A 22,612-nucleotide genomic window follows, 5' to 3' on the forward strand; every position below is an offset into this window, starting at 1 on the left:
ATGGCATATGGAGGCTCCCAGGCTAGGGGTCAAATCAGAGCTACAGCTGCAGGCCTACACCACAGCCACAGCAATTCACAAGCTGAGCCTCCTCTGCAATCTACACCACAGCCACAGCAACGCAGGATCCAAGCTGAGTCTGCAACCTACACTACAACTCATGGCACATCAGATCCTTAACCCACTGAGTGAGGCCAGGGATCAAACCAGCAACCTCATGGTTACTAGTTGGATTCATTTCCACTGAGCCATGACGGGATCTCCCATTTTGTTATTTTAAGACTTCTTTATTGTGCATGTTTTAAATTTATAGATTAATTTAGAGGCATTGGCATTGTTATTGTATAATAGCAAGGTAATCAAAATATGTATTTCTAATATTACTAGAAATAGTTCTAATTTTTTAATCATTGAACATGATGCTATTAAGGTAGGTTTTATATCACATATATGTATATGTATGTTTATATATAAATATAATCTCGAGCGTGTGTTACTTTGAATCAATATTGTATGTTAAATGCCTTTTTGGCATCCATTGAGAAGGTCAAATACTATTTTACCATTGATATATTAATTCCAGTATTGAATTATCCTTTTGTTTTTTGATGAATCTTTCTCTTAATAGAAATTTTTCTCTTAAATTCTATTTGGTAGCATTTTATTTAGAATTTGGGTATAATATTCACAGGTGACATTAGTCTGTAGTTTTCTTTATGCATCTCATCTCTTTCAGCTTTTGGCATCAGCTTTATGCTGGCTTCATAAAAAGAATTTGGATGGGTTTCTTCTTTCTCTGTGTTCCAGAATTGTGAAAATAGCAGAGGAATTACCATGTTAAAATTTTAGAAGCATGACCCATGATGCCATTGAGACTTTTAACTTATACGCAAGGGTAGGGGTCTTTCTCTCCTTACTCCAGGGCTTTAGGTCAGTTTAGACTTTCTCTTCATTTTTTGTCTATTTTAGCAATTTGATTTCTTACTTGTTTCAAAAAATCATCTTATTCAAAACTGTACAAAGTTGTGCAAAATAATTTTCCAAAGTGTATAATAAGAATTTTTTTTTAAAGATGATAAATCACTCTTGGAGTTCCTGTCGTGGCACAGTGGTTAATGAATCCGACTAGGAACCATGAGGTTGCGGGTTCGATCCCTGGCCTTGCTCAGTGGGTTAAGGATCTGGCATTGCCGTGAGCTGTGGTGTAGGTTGCAGATTCGGCTCGGATCCCACGTTGCTGTGGCTCTGGCGTAGGCCAGCGGCTACAGCTCCGATTAGACCCCTAGCCTGGGAACCTCCATATGCCGCGGGAGCGGCACTAGAAAGGCAAAAAGACAAAAAAAAAAAAAAAAAAAAAAAAAAGGTGCTAAATCACTCTAAATCCTACCATCTAACTAGTGTCAATAGTGGCGGAATATTATTTCATCATCTCCTTGTGAATATCTACAGATAAAAGATGGATTAATTAGATAGATGGCAGAAATAATTTTGTAAGAAATGCATCTTATCTCACATGCACTATTAAAATAAAATATTAAGTATAATATAAAATATTAATTTTAGTTGAATTTAATAGGATAAAAAATTGAAGGGAAACTGAAAGAATTATAGAATTTAAATAATTATTTCTTTACTGTTGGAGATATTAGTTATAAAGGTTCTTTCAAGATAAGAAAGGGGTGGGAGTTCCCTTTGTGGCTCAGCGGTCAACGAACCCCACTAGGATCCATGAGGATGTGGGTTCGATTGCAAGCCTGACTCAGTGGGTTAAGGATCTGGCATTGCCATAAGCTGTGGTGTAGGTTACAGGCATGACTCAGGTCCCGCTTTGCTGTGGCTGTGGCTGTGGCTGGCAGCCTTAGCTCCAATTTGACCCCTAACCTGGGAACTTCCATACGCTGCAGGTACGGCCCTAAAAAGCAATAAATAAATAAATGAGAAAGGGGATTTAAAAGTCACTACAAAGTTGGAATAATTATTATTTTACTAAATTGTTCACATGTAGGGTAGTGAAATTGGACTCTCAGATATGAATAATAAGGTGATTAAAATCACATCTCATCCATTTTTCCTTGCCCTGCCTTATAATTTTTGTTGCTGATATTTTTTCCTTTTTTTTAAAGAGTGTTATTACTTTTACATTTTGACCTGCAGCCACAACTCGCTCAGATATTCAGTTTAAATCCAGTATTTATGTGAATTAGCTGCTTTCATTGTTTTCCCCCTTCAGTTTCTATATTCCTGAGTTTTTTCTTTCTTTCTTTTTTTTTTTTCTGCTTGACTGAATTTCACTGTCACAGATTTATTTTCCAGAGGGAGTCATGGGGCTTTATTCTCTGAAGTTTTAAATTTTGGAATTGTCTGTTGCCTTTTTATTTGAAAACAAATTGAGTGGGTATAAGATTTGGTGACCCATTTTCTTTTAAAATGTTGCATTTTAATTATTAAATAGCTTCATAGTATTTATTAAAAGAGTGTCAAGGAATGGTCATTTATTCTCAATTTTCTGTTACTATGGTAAGTGTATTAGCATAAGCAGATTAAATGGAATTTCTGGATCACAGTGTATATGCACATTAAGTTTTTGTTTGGAAACATGCTAAACTTTTCAGAGAGATTATTTAATATATACTCCTATCAAGAATGCATGAGGGTCATCTTATTTCCATCATCATAAACAGTGGATTTTATTAATTCCTTGACTATATGCCAATTTGTTTGACAAAAAGATATTTTCCTCATATTTTAAATTCTGTTTCTTAGTAAAGTTTAACCTAATTTTGTGCATTTATTAGCCAATTTGGGCTAATCAATTTCTTATGAACTGCCTTTTAAAGACCTTTACTATTTTCCATTGAGATTTGAAAGAACATTTTGGTTTTTTGTTTTTATGGCCACATCCAAGGCATATGGAAGTTCCCAGGCCAGGGATTGAATCCAAAGTGTAGCTGTGACCTATGCTGGGGTTTGGCAACACCGAATCCTTTAACCTACTCTATCACTCTACCAGGTTGGGGAGCAAACTCAGGTGTCTGTAGAGACCCGAGCTGATGCAGTCAGGTTCTTAACCCACTGTGCCACAGTGGGAACTCCTGAAAGAACATTTTAGACATGGCTATTGTTCTTTTCATATATGTTAAAACTATTCCTTAGTTTGTCTTTAACTTTTTTCATGTGTTAAAGTGCTTAAGATCATCCATAGATGCTAAAACTATTAGATAAAATTTAATGAATATTAAATTTAATGATATTTAATAAAATATTTGCACAATCTTAAAGTATCTTGCCACAAATTACAAAAAGAACAGTAGTAACTTTATAGTGGAGAAAGTTGACAGTACCTTAAGCAAGGTATGAACATTAACATTGATAATAATGAGATGTTATTATTCTCCTGATACAGGGCACTAAGAGGAAAATAATATTTACGTGATATTCTTGCCAAACATACAAAACTTGAATTTAACAGTAAGAAAATATGCGGAAGACCAAAATTAAGGGGCATTCTATTAAAAAATTAGCCTATATCCTTCAAAATAATCTAAAGAGGGATGGCAACTAAATGTATTATGTTATACTGGATTAAAATTTGGACCAGAAAAAAAGGCTATAAATGACATTATTGGGACAACTGGCAAAATCTGAATATAGAATGTAGATTGTATAACAAAACTGTATCCATGTTTAGTTTCTTAATCTTGATAATTGATATGTTTGTGAAGATAATGTTTTTGTACCTAGGAATATATACTGAAGTATTCAGGGATAAAGGCAACTCATTCTCAAATGGTTCAGAATGGTATGTATAGGTAGATGTGTATATATGTGCTGTGTATGTGTGTGTGGTGAAGGAGAGAGACACAGAGGGAGAAAGACAGAGAGAAAGAGAGAAAGAGAGAGACAGAGACAGAAAGAATAATAATGCAAATGTAGCACAATGTTAATAATTGATTAATATGAGTGAAGGATATATGTAAGTTCCTTTGTATTCTTTTTGTGTGTGTGTGTCTTTTTAGGGCCACACTTAACAGCATATGGAAGTTCCCAGGCTAGGGGTCAAATCAGAGCTGCAGCTACCAGCCTACGCCACAGCCACAGCAACAAGGGAGCCGAGCCACATCTGTGACCTGTGCCACAGCTCGCCACAGTGCCAGATCCTTAACCCACTAAGCAAGGCCAGGGATTAAACCCATATCCTCGTGGATACTAGCCAGGTTCACAACCTGCTGAGCCACAGTGGGAGCTCCTCCTTTGTATTCTTGTAGGTTAGAAATTATTTCAAAATAAAATGCTATTCTTTCCACACCAAAAAATGTATAAAGTGAAATTGTACCAATCATTTTCTTTGTAGTTTTTTGTTTCATGCCATGCTTGGAAAAACCTTTATCTGAAAATCATAAGGACAGTCACTGATTGTTTTCTTTTTATGGTTTCATTTATTTATGTTGAAATCTTTGGTCTATCTGGAATTTTGGTATGGAAGCAGGAAAATAACCCAGATTTTTTTCTCCCAAATGTATAACCAATTTTCCCCACAGCATTTATTGAATAATTAATCTTTCCTCACTGATGTCAAAGGATATGCTTATCATGTATATATCCCGTATGTGTATATATATTACATAAGGTAAATATTATATATCTTACATATATATTCCGTATATGTAATATCTCTTGATATAGCCTGATTTGTGTCCCTTCAATGTGTTCATTTGTGTGTTTCTCTGTATTTATTTACCCCTCCTCCATAATTTTTCTGTATTTATTCTTCCAGAAGAATTTCAGAACACTTTACTTGGGGAATATTTGATTTCAGATTTCATACAAACCAATTCAAGAGGGTTAACTGAGTGTATACAAGACTTTTCATGCAATTGGAGTAAAAGAGGAACAGCCAGCCTCAGTAAGGGTGAATAAGCAAGAAGGACCTAGGGAAAACACTTGGCAGAAATAATTTGACTGTCACACTAGCCCTCTGCCACAGCTATTACAAGACTTACTCTCACTACCAGCTTTAAAGTCTATCAGTTCTTGGGAGAAATAATTGAACTGGTTACTGGTCAATCAATGAATTTTTTTCTCCATGATTCAGGTACGTGTAAACGTTGCTGGTGACCATTTCTTTGAGGGGAAATTTCTCAGAAAATGCCTACGTGAGTTTGGCAGACATCCTAAATAATGCTAGTAAAAACTTTGTAATCATGAATCTTTCAATCTACGAACAATGAAGTTCTTTCCATTTATTCAAATATCTTCTTGTGATCTTTCACAGAGTTTTTTAGCTTTTTCTTTTTTCTTTTTTCTTTTTTTATTACTCAATGAATTTATTACATTTGTAGTTGTGCAATGATCATCCCAATCCAATTTTATAGGATTTCCATCCCACAACCTCAGCGCATCCCCCCACCCCCGAGTTTTTTACCTATTTAAAAAAATATATTGTCCCTAAAATAATATGTATTCAGGAAAGTAATTGTTTTTTATGTTTAATTTTAAACATCTACTTTATTGAATTTTCTGATCATTTCTAATTGTCAGTTATTTCTCTTGAGTTTATTCGGCATAGGATTGTGTTATCTGCAAAGAAAGATCATTTTGTTGTCTTTATTTATATTTTTATATTTTATACTCTTTTAGAGTTCTAACATCTCTATTATGATAAGAAAGAAACTAAGAAGCTTATTTTCATTTTGCTAGCCAAGAAAAGGACAGACTAATTATGTTACATTTTGGCACATCTAACAAAAACATGAAGCAATATAATTAAATTTCTTATGAACTTAATTGGAAATGATATACTCAACCAACAAACCAATCATCAGTTCATCCAGCCGTCCATCCATCCAGTCATTTCAGCCTACCAGCCAGCTAGTGAGGCAATGAATGTTAACTGATTCCTTTTTTTATACCATGGATCCTTGTGAATAAAATGAGAAAGACACAGTCCCTGCCTTCAAAGATTTTAGACAGAAAAACAAACACAAAAGCAAGCAATTATAGGAGTTCCTTGGTGGCTCAGCAGGTTAAGGATCCAGCATGGTCACTGCTATGGCTCAGGTCACTGCTCTGGTGACGGTGTGATACCTGGCCCAGGAACTTTGGCCAGGCCAAAAATTAAAATGGATGCATAATTAAGCTAAAAGCAAGCAATTATAGTAATGTATAAGGCAGAGCACATGGTGTTAACAGAAGAACATAAAAAGGGGACATCTAAACCAGCCTTGGATAGTCAAGCAAGGCTGCTGGAGGTGGGTGACATCTGAAAAGATTTCTGAAGGAGATTGAATGGAAGAAGAGTCACAGTTCAATAAATGCCTTATGCCATTGAGTTGCTTTGAAATTCTTAGGTGCAAACAAGTCAGTGTTTTTAGTCATTACCCATTCTGAAATTTTCATGAGTCTCAAGATTTTCAATTTTCCTTTGCAGCTCAAGGGGCCAGTGGCACTCTGGGGAACCCAACTCTGGATACAAGTCTACTTGAGGAGTTCTTGGGTAATGACTTCGATTTGGGGGCCTTGTAAGTAATGAGAGCACTGCTCTCCACTTGGTATTTTAAAACCTGTAAAATAATTAAATGAACTGGGCGGTGCTTCCTCCTTTTCTATTTTCCAGGAGGACTTAACTACAATTGGTATTTTTTTCTTCTATAAATCTTTGGCAGATTTCACCATTGAAGCCAGTGAAAGACCTGGACATTTTTTTCTTACTATTACGAAAAGTAAGAAACTTTTCAATTCAATATCTTTTTTTCCCTTTTCAGAATCTCAATGCTTATCTACTCCAAATGCAATAGTTCGTATCAACTAACCCCAAATTCCCAGTCCATCCCACTCCATCCTCTTCCCCCTTTGCAACCACAAATCTGTTCTCCAGGTCCATGAATTTGTTTCTTTTCTGTAGATAGGTTCATTTGTGCCATTTACTAGATTCCAGATATATGTGATATCATATGGTATTTGTCTTTCTCTTTCTGACTTTTCTTAGTATGAGAGTCTCTATTTCCAACCATGTTGCTGCAAATGGCATTATTTTGTTCTTTTTATGGCCAAGTAGTATTCCATTATATATAAATACCACATCTTAATCCATTCATCTGTCAATGGACATTTAAGTTGTTTCCATGTCTTGGCTATTGTGAATAGTGCTCAATGAACATAGGGTGCATGTATCTTTTTCAGTAAAAGTTCTGTCTGGATAGATGCCCAGGAGTGGGATTGCTGAGTTATATTTAATTTTCTGAGGTATCTCCATACTGTTTTCCATGGTGGTCACACCAATCTACATTCCCACCAACAGTGAAAGAGGATACCCTTTTTGACACACCCTCTCCAACATTTGTCATTTGTGGACTTGTTGATAATGATCATTCTAACTGGTGTGAGATGGTACTTTATTGTTGTTTTGATTTGAATTTCTCTAATAATTAGTGGTGTTGAGCATTTTTTCATGTGCCTGTTGGCCATCTGTATATCTTCTTTGGAGAAATGTCTATTCAGGTCTTCTGCCCATTTTTCAGTTGGGTTGTTGGTTTTTTTTGCTATTGAGTTGTATAAGTTGTTTGTATATTTTAGAGATTAAGTTGCATCATTTGAAACTATTTTCTACCATTCCATAGGTTGTCTTTTTTTTTTTTAATGGTTTCCTTTGCTGTGCAAAAGCTTGTCAGTTTGATTAGGTCCCATTGGTTTATTGTTGTTTTTATATTTGTTGCCTTGGGAGACTGACCTAAGAAAACCTTTGTATGGTTGATTTCAGAGAATGTTTTGCCTGTGTTCTCTTTAATAGATATGGGGTTATTCAGGTTATCAGTTAGTAGTTATCAGCTTAGAAAGTTTATATCTTTCAATGAATTAATCCATTTCATCTTAGTTGTGGAATTTACTGGCATCAAATTGTTCATCATATTTTCTTATTATAGTTTAATGTCTGTAGAATCTATAGTGAGGATCCTTTTGTCATTCTTGATATCAGTAATTCATGGTCTTTTTTTTTTTCCTTGATCAATCTGCAAGAGGTTTATCAGTTTTCTTAAACTTTTAAAGAACCAGCCTTTGGTTAGATTTACATTCTTAATTGTTTTCCTGTTTTCTATGTCAAGTGTCATTTCTTTATTTATTTTTATTTATTTATTTACTTATTTTTTGCTTTTAGGGCCACACCCAAGGCATATGGAGATTCCCAGGCTAGGAGTCCAATTGGAGCTACAGCTGCTGGCCTAACCATAGCCACAGCAATGCAGAATCCAAACCACATCTGCAACCTATACCACAGCTCCAGGCAACACTGGATCCTTAACCCACTGAGTGAGGCCAGGGATTGAACCCATATCCTCATGGATGCTAGTCGGGTTCACTAACTGCTGAGCCATGATGGGAACTCCTGTTTTTTTCTTATGTATGGTTTTGTGAATTTTGATAAATTCATAGAGTTGTGTAACTACTACCATGATTGCCATACACAATGGTTCCTTTACCTGAAACATTTCCCCAATGTTTTTACTTTGTGGTCAAACCCACCATGTACCCCTAACCTCTGGTGACCATTGATCTTATATCTGTCCCTATAGTTTTGCTTTTTCTGGAATGTCGCACAAATGAAGCATTCAGTTATATAACATTATGAGTCCAGTTTCTTTCACTAAGCATTCAAGAACATTTGGATTATTCCCAGTTTAGGCAATTAGCAATTGCTTCTATAAAATATTCAAGTCCAGGTTTTTGTGTGATCAAGAGTTTTTTCTAGGGTAATATTTTGGATAAAGTCTGTTGGGTCATGTTGAAAGTGGAAACTTAACATTATAAAAATTGCTAAATTTTCTAGAGTGGCCATACCATTTTGCATTACCATTAGCAATGTATGAGACAACCCATTGCTTTTCTTCATAGCTAGTTCTTGGAATTATCAGCTTTTTAAAAATGTTATTCTTGTCATTCTAATAGGTTTATAGTGGTATCTTTTTTTTTTTTTTTTTTTTTTGGCTGCACGCACATCATGGGGAAGTTCCAGGGCCAGGAATTGAACCCACACTGAAGTTGTGACCTGTGCCACAACTGCGGCAATGCTGGATCTTTAATCCTCTGCACCACAAGGGGGAACTTCCTCATTTTGTTTCAATTTGCATTTTCCTTTTATCAAATAATATTGAGCTCCATTTCATGTACCTGTTTGCCACAAACATTTTCTTTGGTGAATTGTTTGTTCAAATTTTTTGTTCATTAAAAATATTAGAGTTTAGAGAATTCTTTAAATATTCTGGGTATAAGAGCTTTTTTTGGATACGTGATTTACGAATACGTTCTCCCAGTTTAAACCTATGTTTTCATTCTCTTAACAATGTCTTTTCCAGAGCAAAAGTTTAAATTTTAATGATAGATCAAATTTTTCTTTTGTTGTTTGTGCTTTATATCTAAGAAATATAGATCTTGCCTAATTTAAGTTCCTAAATATTTTCTTTTGTTTTCTTCTAAAAGCTTTACTTGTACATTTAAGTCTGTGGTCCATTTTTAAATATTTTCATATAAATTTTGAGATGTTAGTCTTTGTGTATAGATGTCCAGTTACTTTCAGAATCCCTTGTTGTATAACCTTTTGCTATTGAATTGTCTTTACACTTATAAAAAAATCAATTGACCATATTTGTGTGGATCCATACCTAGACTCTTTATTCTGTTCCATTGATCTATGTATCTATTATTTTGTCAGTACCACATTATGTTGGTTACTGTGCTTTTATCCTGAGTCTTAAAACCATATAGTGTATGTTCTCCGAATGTGTCTTCTTTTTCAAGACTGTTTTGGTTCCTTTGACTTCTCACATAAATATTAAAATCAGCTTGTTTCTAGCTATACTATCCTACTGGGATGTAGATTAGAATTATATTAAGCCTAAAGATCCATTTGGGGAAAATCAACATCCAATCCATGAACATAGTATATTTCTCTATTTACTGAGGCCTTATTTGCTTTCTTTCATCAATGTTTTATAGCTTTAGCACACCAATCTTGTATGTGTTTTGTTTAGAGCCATACCTAAACACTTAATGTTTTTCTTTGAGTTGTTGGTATTTATTACCCTACAAAGAGTGGTTTAACACTGCTTATAGTGGTCTACAAATATTTAAATATATTTTGAATATTGATTTCCAATTATTCATTGCCAATATATAGAACTTTCATTAATTTTTATATATTGGGCTTGGGTCCTGCAATCCTAATGAAGCTATTTATTAGTTTAAGAGCTTTTCATGGATTTCTTGGGATTTCATATCTTGACAATCATGTCTTCAAATTGGGACAATTGTATGTCTTTCTTTCAAAACTGTATGCCTTTGAATATGTCTTTCTTGCCTTATTGAGCAAGGTAGGACTTTGACTGTGATGCTGAATAGGGAAATAGAAAGATCAGACATCCTTGCTCCTAATCTTAAAGGGCAATCATTTAGTTTTTTATGATTAAGTGTGATGTAGCTGTAAGTTTTTTTTTGCAATGTTCTTTATTAGCTCAAGGAAATACTCTTCAACTCCTAGTTTGCTGAGAATTTTTATCATGAATGGATCTTAAATTTTCTCAAATGTTATTTCTGTATTTATTAATATGAGTATGTATTTGTTTCCCCTGAATATTAATATGGTGGATCACTTTGCTTAATTTTTGAATATTGAACTAACTTTGTATTCCTGTATTATCTTTTTATGTATTACTAGATTGAATTTGCTAAAATTACATTGAGGATTTTGCATCTATGTTCATGGGACTATTGGTCTCTGGTTTTCTTTTCTTTTTTAAAATTTAATTTTAATTAACTTATTTATCTTTTGGCTGTTCTTGCAGCATGGAAAAGTTCCCAGGCTAGGGATCAAAGCCAGGCCACAGCAGCAACTAGAGCCATAGCAGTGACAAGGCTGGATCCTTAACCCACTGACTCACCAGGGAACTCCCAGTTTTCCTTTCTTATACTGTATATTTCTGGTTTTGGTAGCAGGATAATTATAGACTTCTAAAATTAATTGGGAAATGTTTTTTCCTCTTAAATTCCCTGGGTGAGATTGTGTGGAATTGGATTAATTTTTACTTAAATATTTGATAGAATTCACCAGTAAAAACTCCTGTGCCTGCAGCTTTCTTTGTTAGAAGACTATGAATTAAATGTATTCAGTAAATTCAGGACTATTTATGTTATCTCTTTCTGCTTAAATGAGCTTTTGTAGCTTGTTTCTCCCCTCCCCCCACCAAATAATTCCATTTCATTGTCAAATTTATGGACATAGAGGTGTTCATAGTATTTATCCTTTCATAGGCTCTGAGGAGTCTGTATTGATATTCCCTCTATGGTTATTTATACTGGTAATATCTTTCCCTCTCTTTTTTTGATCAATCTGTTTAGATGTTTATTAATTTTGTTGATCTTTTCAGATAAATGGCTTTTGATTTCATAGATTTTCTCTATTGTGTCTGTTTCCAATATCACTGATTTCTTTTTTTTTCTTTTTTTTTTGGTTATTTTAGGGCCACACTTATAGCATGTGGAGGTTCCCAGACTGGGGATTAAATCGTAGCTATAGCTGCCAGCCTACACCACAGCCACAGCAATGCCAGATCCAAACTGTATCCTTAACCTACTGAGTGAGGCCAGGAATTGAACCTGAATCCTTATGGATACTAGTCAGATTCCTTTCTGATACACTACAATGGGAACTCCTGATTTCTACTCTTTTTCTCCCCCTTCTGCTTGCTTTGGATTTAGTTTGCTCTTATTTGTTTAGTTTCTTAGGGTGAAAGAATAGTTCTTGATTTGAGACCATTCTTTCTGCTCTAATTTATTATCATTCAGTGCTATACATTTTCCTCTCTATATGGCTTTAGCTGCCTTTCTCAGTTTTGATATGCTATATTTTATTTTCTTTCAGCTCAAAGTATTTCCTCATTTTTCTTCAGACATCTTCTTTAACTTATGGATTGCTAAAATTGGATTGTTTAATTTTCAAATATTTTGGAATTTTCCATATATTTTTCTATTACTCATTTCTAGTTTAATCCATTATGCACAGAGAATATACTCTATATAATTCTAATTCTATTAATTCTATCAAATTCTGAGATTTGCTTTATGATCCAGACAGGATATGGTCTATCTTGGTGAATGTTCTATGTTCACTTGAAAAGAATGTGCCTTCTGCTGTTGTTGGGTCAAGTGTTCTATAAATGCTAATCAGGTCAAGTTGGTTAACATTGCTGTTCATGTCTTCTATAGCTTTGCTGATTTTTGTCTACTCTTTTATCTAGAGGAATGCTAAAGTCCTCAAGAATGATCGTGGATTTAGAGTTCTCAGTTAAGTTCTTTGTTTTCTCAACACTATCTGCTGTCTTCTGACCTTCATGGTTTCTGATGAGAAGTAGGCAGTTATTTGAATTGTTCCCTTGTATATAATATGTCATTTTTCTCCACCAGCAAGATATTGTTTTATTTTAGGTTTTCCAGCCATTTATTATAATATGACTGGACATGAGCATGGTTTTCTTTGAGATTATATTGTTTGGGATTTCCTCAGCTTTTTGAACCTATGAATTTTTGTTTTTCACTACATCTAGGAAGTTTTTAGCCATTATTTCTTCATACATATGTTTCTGTACCAGTGTTTTTCTTTCCTCTATCTAGAACGCCAATGATACAAATGTTAGACCATTGATGTTCTACACAGATTCCTGAGACTCAGTTGATTTTTTCAACTTTTTTTCTCTCTGTTGTTTATATCCAATAATTTCTATTGATTTGTCTTTAAGTTCACTAACCCTCCTTGTTACTGAGCCCATTCCAAAATTCCAGTAAATGCCCCTCCACCTCCCCTCCATGAAAGAGGGAGTGTAAAACCAGATCCGAGCCTTAGTAGTAACAGGGCAAACTGTTTGCAGGTATTTCCGGGACCTGCTCTTTGCCAACAAAAACATCATTGCCAAAATGACTGTGGTAAGAAGGGAAACTCAACATTTTGCAAGCTAGTTAAACACACACACACAAGTGGTGGGTTGCCACATTTCTGAGCCCACACTCTGAGCTGGCTGTTCTGCTCCAGGCACTGCATGAACTGAACCCAGACATTAATTGCCCTTGTGCTTACTTTCATATTCCTTCCAACCCATCCAAGTAGCTGCCATGAATTCCTATGAGAAGGGTGTACAATGGATATCTTTACCATCTCTGGTCAGCAAACTATCAGGAGTTGTCTACTTTCTTTCAACTATGTGACTTTTCCTTAAGAAGAGGTAGAGCTGATTCCATCAACATTCTGGTTAATCATCTGGATCAGTTTTATAACTAGCAGGAAGAACTTTAGCTGTTTGCAAGGAAAAGTGAACAGGTTTTATTGGAAGAGTTGTCTTTCTACCTTGGATTTGGAAATCTGTCATGTGATCTTTGTCTTCATGATAGTAATTGTCCTTCCTGCAAGACCAGAGATATCTCCCTATAGGTGATTGCTATTGAGATTCTGACATGGTTTGCCAGGTCACATTCTACCTTTGGAAGTGGGTAGGTGGAGTTCGTAAGAGAGGTAGAGGAGGGAGTTAATATTGTTGAGCATTTACTAAGTGTTAGGCATTGTTCTTTGTACTTTACATGTTCACTTATTTAATTACATATTTGATTTAAACATTTCATTCTCTTATCAACTGTGCCAAATAGGCACAATATTATACATATTTTACAGATGAGGAGGCTGAGGTGCAAAGAGGTTAAGCAGCTCTTCCTAGGTCAATACGTGGCAAAGCTGGGATTGAAATGTGTCCAGCTCTAGAACACCTGCCCTTTCTTCTACATGAAGCTTTTAGATTAATGATATTTTAAGGGATATTTTAGAGGAATGTGACCTTCAGAGAAATACTTTCATGTGTCTAAAATTATCTGCCAAAAGGTATGACTCAGAATGAATCCCGAGCCAAAGTTTGCAAAGATTGTCAGGGTTCATCCCTGTTAAAGAAAAGTCCTATGATCTGATAACCTGCCATGGCTTGATAAAAACTGCTTAGGTGCATGCAGTTAAGTGGAGCTGCAATAAAAATATGAGTGAGAACAAGGAGAAACAGGCCCAATCTGTGACATGAAGTTGGGCTGGTCTAGTGATCATTGCATCGGTACAACCTATTCAAATATTCCAAGTGTTGACTATTTCTAAATATCAGACTCTCTTTTTGCAGGTTAGTTGCATTCCTCACAACATCCCTAGGATGCAGATCTTCTTGCCTGGGCTCACAGCTAATAGGTAGTAGATATAGAATTCAAACATGATTTTACTACAAACCCTGAGGGGTTTGTTTGTTTGTTTTCCTTAAAAAAAAATCAATGACAAACTTAAGCAATTTAAGAAGCCATTAAGACATAAAATTTTCAGGAGCAAATTTGAACCTCAGAGGCAGGTTTTCAAATCTTAAATATAGTTAAGATGGAATTATTGGCTCTGAAAAACAGATGCCCCTACATGTGCTACAGACAACTAGTCCAATGAGATGCTGTGGGAAAAAAGTAAAAGTTCCATGATCAATGACAAACTTGTGGGACTTCCCGTGTGGCTCACAACATAACTACTTGGTGTTGCTTTGACAGTGGCTGTGGCTTAACCCCTAGCCCGGGAATTTCCATATGCTGCAGGTGTGGCCACTCGTATTTAAATAATAATAATGATAATAATAATAAACTTGTGACTCACTGGCTTAAACAATATTAGACGAACTTTACTGCAGAACTTCTCAGAGCTTTTGATGTTCTACTATGCAACTGGGAAAGGAAAATAATACGCAATGTTCCTCAAATTTACGTGGCCATGGACTCCTTTGGAGAGGCATGTGTCCATGTATGAGCATTGGGATATGCTGCTCAGAATAGTCTCACCTTTCTCTGTGAATCTAGTTGGTATGTTGAGCTGGGGGCAGTTCCGTCAGGATGGAAAGATTTCTGGAAATTGCCCTTAACCCTTTTTTCCTTGTATGACGGAATCCAGGGCATCTATCTGCCCAGGGGGAGCAGAAGCAGGCTGAAGTCCTCTCTAGTTCCCTGGCTTAGCCAGCCAGTTACCTACTAGGCACATAGGTGAGCTGTAGTGGTTGGACACACTGGGAAATGTCCAGATATAGAGTGCTGCTTGGGGGGCAGGAGGCAAGAGATTTTGGGGACAGCAGTATAAATCCCTGCAGTAGCAGCAATAAAGGATGAAGAGAGAGAGTGTGCAAGAGGGAGGGGGGGGGGAGGGAGTGGAAGAAGGAAGGTTCTGGAAAAATGATAAGTGAATCTTCAAGACAGGCTTTGTTTCCTTCAAAAATGCCTGGAAGTTCATGTGCGTCTTTCCTTTACTCAACGTGTGGGCCAAGTTGTAGCAACATCAGCATCACCTGGGACCGAGGAATGTAGTATCTCAGGCTCCACCCCCCCACCAAATGCTGAATCAGAATCTGCCTTTGTAACAGGATCCCTTTGGGATTCACGTGCACATTGCAGCCTGAGAGGGTCACGTGAACATGCTTCCTTCCCCACCGACCCCGGAGACCCAAACCAAGTAATACGGTTTGGTTGGAATAAGTGTGTTCAGTGGGAATAGATAGCAGACCAAGTTTTAGGCTGGCTCTGAGGTTCTGCCGATGAGGTAAAAGGGAACTAGCTGAGAGTATTGAGGTGACACCCAATCACAGGGTTTTTGTTTTCTTTTTTTTTCTTTTTATTTTATTACATGAATTTTATTACATTTATAGTTGTACAATGATCATCACAATCCAATTTTATAGGATCTCCATCCCAAACCCACAGCCCATCCCCCCACCCCTAACCTGTCTCCTTTGGAGACCATAAGTTTTTCAAAGTCTATGAGTCAGTATTTGTTATGCAAAGAAATTCATTGTGTCCTTTTTTTTAGATTCCACATGTAAGTGATAGCATATGATGTTGGTGACTCACTGACTATCTTCACTTAGCATGATAATTTCAAGGCCCATCCATGTTGCTGCAAATGCCATTAGTCTTTCCTTTTAATGGCTGAGTAATATTCCATTGTGTTATTCCACTCCTCTGTTATTTTTTTTTTCTTCTTAGGGCCGCACCTGAGGCATGTGGAAGTTCCTGGGCTAGGGGTTGAATCGTAGCTGCAGCTACTGGCCTACACCACAGCCACAGCAAGTGGGATCCTTAACACACGGAACAAGACCAGGGATTGAATCCACATCCTCATGGATCCAAGTTAGGTTCTTAACCCACTGAGGCGCAATGAGAACTCCCCAGTCATAGGTTTGAATGGATAACTTCATAGGAGAGAAACCTAGAGACATATTAGGTCCATGAGGAAATCAACTGCAGGTTTCACTTCGTTTCATTCTAATGGGTGAGCTTAAGCACCTGCTCTTCTGAGTTTCGCTTAGGACTTGGCTTATTGGTGTTGGATGGCAAAATGAGTTAGGTGTCAATGACCAGCTGCATGTTTTAGTTCTGCTGCCAGTAGAGTGGGGCTGATGAACTCTTTACTGTGACATTGTGAAAGAGAGTGAGATAGTTCATTGAGGTGAGCTTGTTAAAGGTTGAGTTCATTGACCAGTTTGATATCTGGGTTCAAAATGACACAGTAGGAAAAAAGTTCTGTTTAAGCATCCTGGACTAAAACAGTCCCAATGACTTCTCCATTCTAAAGATATTTGTAGAAAACGAAGTAACCTGCAGTAATTAATTTGATTAGGATAAATAAATATTTGTTTTGAAAACACAGAGTTCTTTAGAGCAACAACTCTCGTGATAGATCCTTGATACCAGCCTGGCTAGTTGCCCAATGAATAATCTGGGGTAAGTTATTTAACTGCATCAGACGAGTTTCATTGCCTATGGAATAGGGGCAATAATAGTACCCTTTCAGAGGGTGACAGCATAGGTTCGATGAGGCAACACATGCAAACGGTTAGCTCGGTGCCTGGACCAGAGTAGGTCCTCCCTAAAAGTTGTCTCTTTTCAAAGCATCAGAGGAGAGGGTGGAAAAGGTCAGGGTCCTTACAGTTTGCCAAGTTGGGGCCGCAAAGTGGCATCTTGCTTTTCTTGCTTCCACTGCCCTGTCATGAAATCATTTTCTTCGCTGCTCTATCCACTGACGACATTTCTGCAAAGGACCTTTCCCACCCCAGCTTCCGGGTGGTGGACAGAAACCCTAACCAGGCTTGATCAAGTATTTATTGAGTGCCTACCACATGCAAGAGACACACACAGAGGACTAGGACATGCTCTTAATTGAATGTCCACATGGGAGGACATGAATCCTCCATATGAAAAATTGGAGAAAATACTTGCAGTAATAATCATTTTTATCATTGGGTTATGGGGTACGGCAGTGAACAGAGCAGATGAAGTCCCTGTTTATAGTTTACCAAGGGCAGTATGATGGAAAGCAGTCTGCCCTGGCAGGGCACCCAGGCATGTTTCTTTGAGTTGGTGGCACGAGATGATAGTGATAAAAAGCAGGTTGGATTTTTTTTTAAGTTTATTGAAGTATAGTTAATTTACAAGGTTGTGATAATTTCTGCTGGACAACAAAGAGACCCAGCCATACATATACACATATCCATTCTTTCTCAGATTCTTTTCCCACATAGATTATCACGGAATACTGGGTAGTGTTCTTTGGAAAGCAGACTAACGTTTTGTGGGTTTAAGTATTGTTTTTAAATTCTCAGCAGAGGAGTTCCCATTGTGGAGCAGTGGAAATGAACCTGACTAGTATCCGTGAGGATGCCAGTTCAATCCCTGGCCTTGCTCAGTGGGTTAAGGATCTGGCTTCACCATGAGCTGTGGTGTAGGTCGCAGACCCGGCTTGGATCCCACGTTGCTGGCCTCGCTCAGTGGGTTAAGTCTCCAGCATTGCTGTGAGCTGTGGTGTAGATCTCAGATGCAGCTCGGATCTGGCATTGCTGTGGCTGTGGTGCAGGCCAGCAACTACAGCTCTGATTCGACCCCTAACCTGGGAACCTCCATATGCCACGGGTGCAGCCCTAAAAAGCAAAAATAAACAAATAAATAATTCTCCGCAGACAATACATTTCCTTTTTGCCTGCTCCTGGGGAGAGCTGTTCCCATCCCTTCACTCTTGGTGCTCCATTGTTTTCATGCCACACTTAGTGGGAAGAGAAGAGCAATGGCATATAGTAAAATGAAGAAAAATATGCATAAGGTAGGTGAGTAGAAATTGAAGGGTGGGGGAGGGCTACCATGTGGGTTGATTTGTCAGACAAGCCCTCTCTTGATATGTGAGCTTATATACACAACATATTTATGGCCACCTGTTAGGTAAACAAGCAGTAATTCATATTGATTAAGCAAGTAGTGACTCTATACCAGGCACCACGCTGAGCTGTGCAGTAGAACTTCAGAGAAGGTATATACTTCGTATGTGAAGGAACCTGAGAGGAGTCATTGGCACAAACTGGAGATTGGACTATTGAATGGTGAATAGTCCCAGCTGGTTGTTCACGTGAAGCCTATATTTTAATACTGTGAATGAGTCCTACCTGGTGTCTAGTAGTCATAAGCACATAATAGGCACTCAATAAATATTTGACCAAGCCTGGTTGCAATCTGAAGGAAATCCTGGCCGCTTAGGATACAGCATGCGGATGGCATGGATGTACTCACTTCAGCTAGATGGAGAGAAATATCTAACTCTATTTTGCACTCCTTTTAGTTTGCATGGCATTCGACCCCCAAGAGACCACACTTTGCCATTTTTCCTCCAAAAAACACAAGCAAGTTCTGTGTCTGAGAGGAAGAGATTTAGAAGGCAAATTATTCATGTTTTTATCATCAGCTAGAATCTCTCGATTTTTAAAGTGTTTCCTGCAGAAGGTAGACAGAGATGGCCCCTCAAGAAGTGACCATTGGGAGTTCCCGTCGTGGCGCAGTGGTGAATGAATCCGACTAGGAACCATGAGGGTGCGGGTTCGATCCCTGGCCTTGCTCAGTGGGTTAAGGATCCAGCATTGCCGTGAACTGTGATGTGGGTCACAGATGTGGCTTGGATCCTGCGTTGCTGTGGCTCTGGCGTAGGCCAGCAGCTATAGCTCTATAGCTCTGACTCAACCCCTAGCCTGGGAAACTCCATGTGCTGCACGTGTGGCCCTGAAAAGACCAAAAAAAAAAAAAAAAAAAAAAAAAAAAGAAGTGACCAGTGGTTCTGTCACTTTCTAGGTCTGCTTCATGACAATCCCTTCAGCAGAATAGGCAAATTCAGAGCACCGAAAGCCCAGAAGGATCTAATGTGCATTGCTGGCATTCCTGACATGGTGATTATGAGCAGGGAGGAATTAACAGCTTAGAAACTGTCTCAAACAACAGTGTTTTTCTTAAAGTTAATCATTGCCCATGCTTTTAACAATTTGCTTAGTTTTAAAGGTAACTATCATTAAATCTTCTCTCAAATTCTCTGAGAAGGAATGCAAAATTTCCCCCAGTATGTTAAAGTGCATTGAGCATGAAAGGCAGTGACATCAAAGTAGCTGAGTGAGTTTGGGATGGGAGACTTTTAGTAAGGAAGGCATGAACCATTAAAATCTTTGTTTTAAAACCACAAGCCTCTGTGGCTGCCGCTCCACAAAGGAACCTATGGTTCTCCACAAGGACCTGCTGGGTAACGCAAGCACTCCCGTCTGTGATATGCCATACCGCATTTCTCGGGTGAATTGATGATTTGCCTGTGATTTTTCGTTTGCATTAACATTACTGAATCAGTGGGGCCACTAATGTCGAGGAAAGTAGACAACTGCCTCGAACCTTGAATGCGGAGTTGTGAGATAACAGAGTGAGTCACAAGATTTAATTTGTAAATTTATAGGAGTGATACGTATGCAGAATTTGAGAAGTCAAAAAGCGTTCTCTATACGGCTTATAATGAACACCAGCAATCTTTTGTCTCCCCCCCCCCATACCCCAGTTTGGCTCCCCCAGAGGCAGATACATTCCAACTCTTTTAAATGTTTCTGCCACTTTTTTTTTTTTTTTTTGGCTTTTTGCCTTTTCTTAAGCCGCTCCCACGGCATATGGAGGTTCCCAGGCTAGGGGTCTAATCAGAGCTGCAGCCACCAGCCCACACCAGAGCCACAGCAACACGGGATCCGAGCCTCATCTGCAACCCACACCACAGCCCATGGCAACGCTGGATCCTCTGTCCCACTGAGCAAGGCCAGGGACCGAACCCACAACCCCATGGTTCCTAATCGGACTCATTAACCACTGCGCCACAACGGGAACTCCAGCCACTTTTTATCTAAATGATGTTTTTATATCGCTGTGCTTGCGTTATGCATTTTAAGAGCTTACTATCATCTTCTGGGAGACTTTAACTTTCTTATATCACATTCAACCCTTACTTCTACCTCCAGCTTCCCGAGACCATAAAATTGTATTAGAATATTTGGTTAGGCCAATATTCAGGGCTTACATTATTTTCCCTATGTGTTCACATGTAACTTACTGTCATTATTTTTTTTTTTTGAATTTTTTCTTGAATCATGGCTTTGTTTTCACAATGTGCTTGGCTTTGAGTGTATCTGTTATTAATTCTCCCCTCAAATTGTCTGAAGAGAGCTGCAAAATTTCTCTCAGTATTAAAACACGTTAGTTCCTTTTCTTCTTTAAAGACATCCCTCAGATGATCTGCGTCATTACCGACTTTTTTGTTCTTTCAGTTTGTTCTATCAATTGATGAGAAAGTGTGTTAAATCTCCAACTGTGATGGTACAATTATTTCCTTCTCCCTTTAATTACACCAATTTTTACTTCATGTATTTTCAAGCTCTGTTATCAGATTCATAAATGATCATGAATCCTATGCCTTCTTAATGAAAGGAGCTATTGTTATTATCATGGGGGTCATTTTTTTTTTTTTTGTCTTTTTTTTTTCAGGGCCTCACTCATGGCATATGGAGGTTCCCAGTCTAGGGGTCAAATGGGAGCTGTAGCTGCCGGCCTATGACACAGCCACAGCAATGCCAGATCTGAGCCACAACTGCAGCCTACACCACAGCTCACAGCAATGCCAAATCCTTAACCCACTGAGCAAGGCCAGGGATCGAACCCGTGTCCTCATGGATACTAGTCAGATTCATTTCCGCTGCACCACGATGGGAACTCATTTCTTTTTTCGTGTAGTTGATTTACAATATTTCAGGTGTACAGCAAAATGACTTAGTTATGCACATACACACACATATGTATTCTTTTTCAAATTGTTTTCCATTATAGGTTATTACAAGATATTTAGTGTAGTACCCTGTGCTATACAGAAGGTCCTTACTGATTATCTATTTTATGCATAGTAATGTGTATCTATTAATCTCAAATTCCTCTTCCTCTCTTTCCCCTTTGGTAACCATAAATTTGTTTTCTATGTCTGTGAGTCTATTTCTGGTTTGTAAATAAGTTCATTTGTATCATTTTTTTTAAGAGTCTGCAATAAGTGATATTATATAGTATTTATTTTTCTCTGACTTACTTCACTTAGTCTGATAATCTCTAGGTCCATCCATTTTGCTATAAATGGCATCATTTCATTCTTTTTATGCATGAATAATATTTCATTGTGTGCATACCACATCTTTTTTATCCATTCATCTGTGGATGGACATTTAGGTTGCTTCTGTGTCTTGGCTATTATAAATAGTGCTATTATGAACATGAGGGTGCATGTATCTTTTCGAATGGGAGTTTTTGTCTTTTCCAGATATATGCCCAGGTGTGGAATTGCTGGATCATGTGGTAACTCTAGTTTTAGGGTTTTTTTCTGTTTATGGCTGCATCTGTGGCTATGGAAGTTCCTGGGCAGGGATGAATATGAACCACATCTGTGACCTGTGCTGCATCTGTGGCAACACTGAATGCTTTATCCCACAGCAACCAGGCTGGGAATCAAACCTGCACCTCTGCAGCAACCCAAGCTGCTACAGTCGGATTCTTGACCCACTGTGTCACAGTGGGAACGCCTAGTTTTAGTTCTTTAAAGAACCATCATACTATTCTCCATAGTGGCTGTACCAATTTACATTCCCACCAATAATGTAGGAATGTTCCCTTTTCTCCACACCCTCTTCAGTATTTATTATTTTTAGACTTTTTTTCTTTTTAGAGCCGCATGTGTGGCATATGGAAGTTCCCAGGCTAGGGGTCAAATTGGAGCTGCAGCTGCCGGCCTATATCACAGCCACAACAGCACAGGATCTGAGCCACATCTGTGAGCTACACCACAGCTCATGGCAACGCCAGATACATAACCCACTAAGCAAGGCCAGGGATCAAACCCACATCCTCATAGATACGAGTTGGACTCCTCACCGCTGAGCCACAGTGGGAACTCCCTATTATTTGTAGACTTTTTGATGATGGCCATTCTGACCAGTGGGAAGTGGTACCTCTCTGTAGTTTTGATTTTCATTCCTCTAACAATTAGTGATATTGAGCATCTTTTCTTATACCTGTTAGCCATCTGTATGTCTTCTTTGGAAAAATGCCTATTCGTTCCTTCTGTCCATTTTATTTTTATTGGATTGTTTGTTTTTTTGTTATTGTGCTGTATGAGCTGCTTATGGGGTGAGGCTCTTTATTTTTAGTA

At 37.8% G+C, this 22,612-nt stretch overlaps 1 protein-coding gene across 1 annotated transcript in view; it reads left to right on the plus strand.

Annotated features, from left to right (window-relative positions):
- The window catches only part of MYRFL (myelin regulatory factor like), a 144,923-nt gene that overhangs the window by 33,128 nt on the left and 89,183 nt on the right, over positions 1–22,612 (plus strand). The window contains exon 5 of the mRNA XM_085024873.1: positions 6,428–6,518. Coding sequence (XP_084880999.1) covers positions 6,428–6,518 — 91 coding nt within the window. The remainder of the gene's footprint in view (positions 1–6,427; positions 6,519–22,612) is intronic.

The sequence above is a fragment of the Sus scrofa genome, chromosome 5 (genome assembly GCF_054392235.1).
Source record: "Sus scrofa isolate SSC_HxYL_T2T_F1_AM1 chromosome 5, Sscrofa_HxYL_maternal_Yorkshire_Landrace_v2.0, whole genome shotgun sequence".
Lineage (NCBI taxonomy): Eukaryota > Metazoa > Chordata > Mammalia > Artiodactyla > Suidae > Sus > Sus scrofa.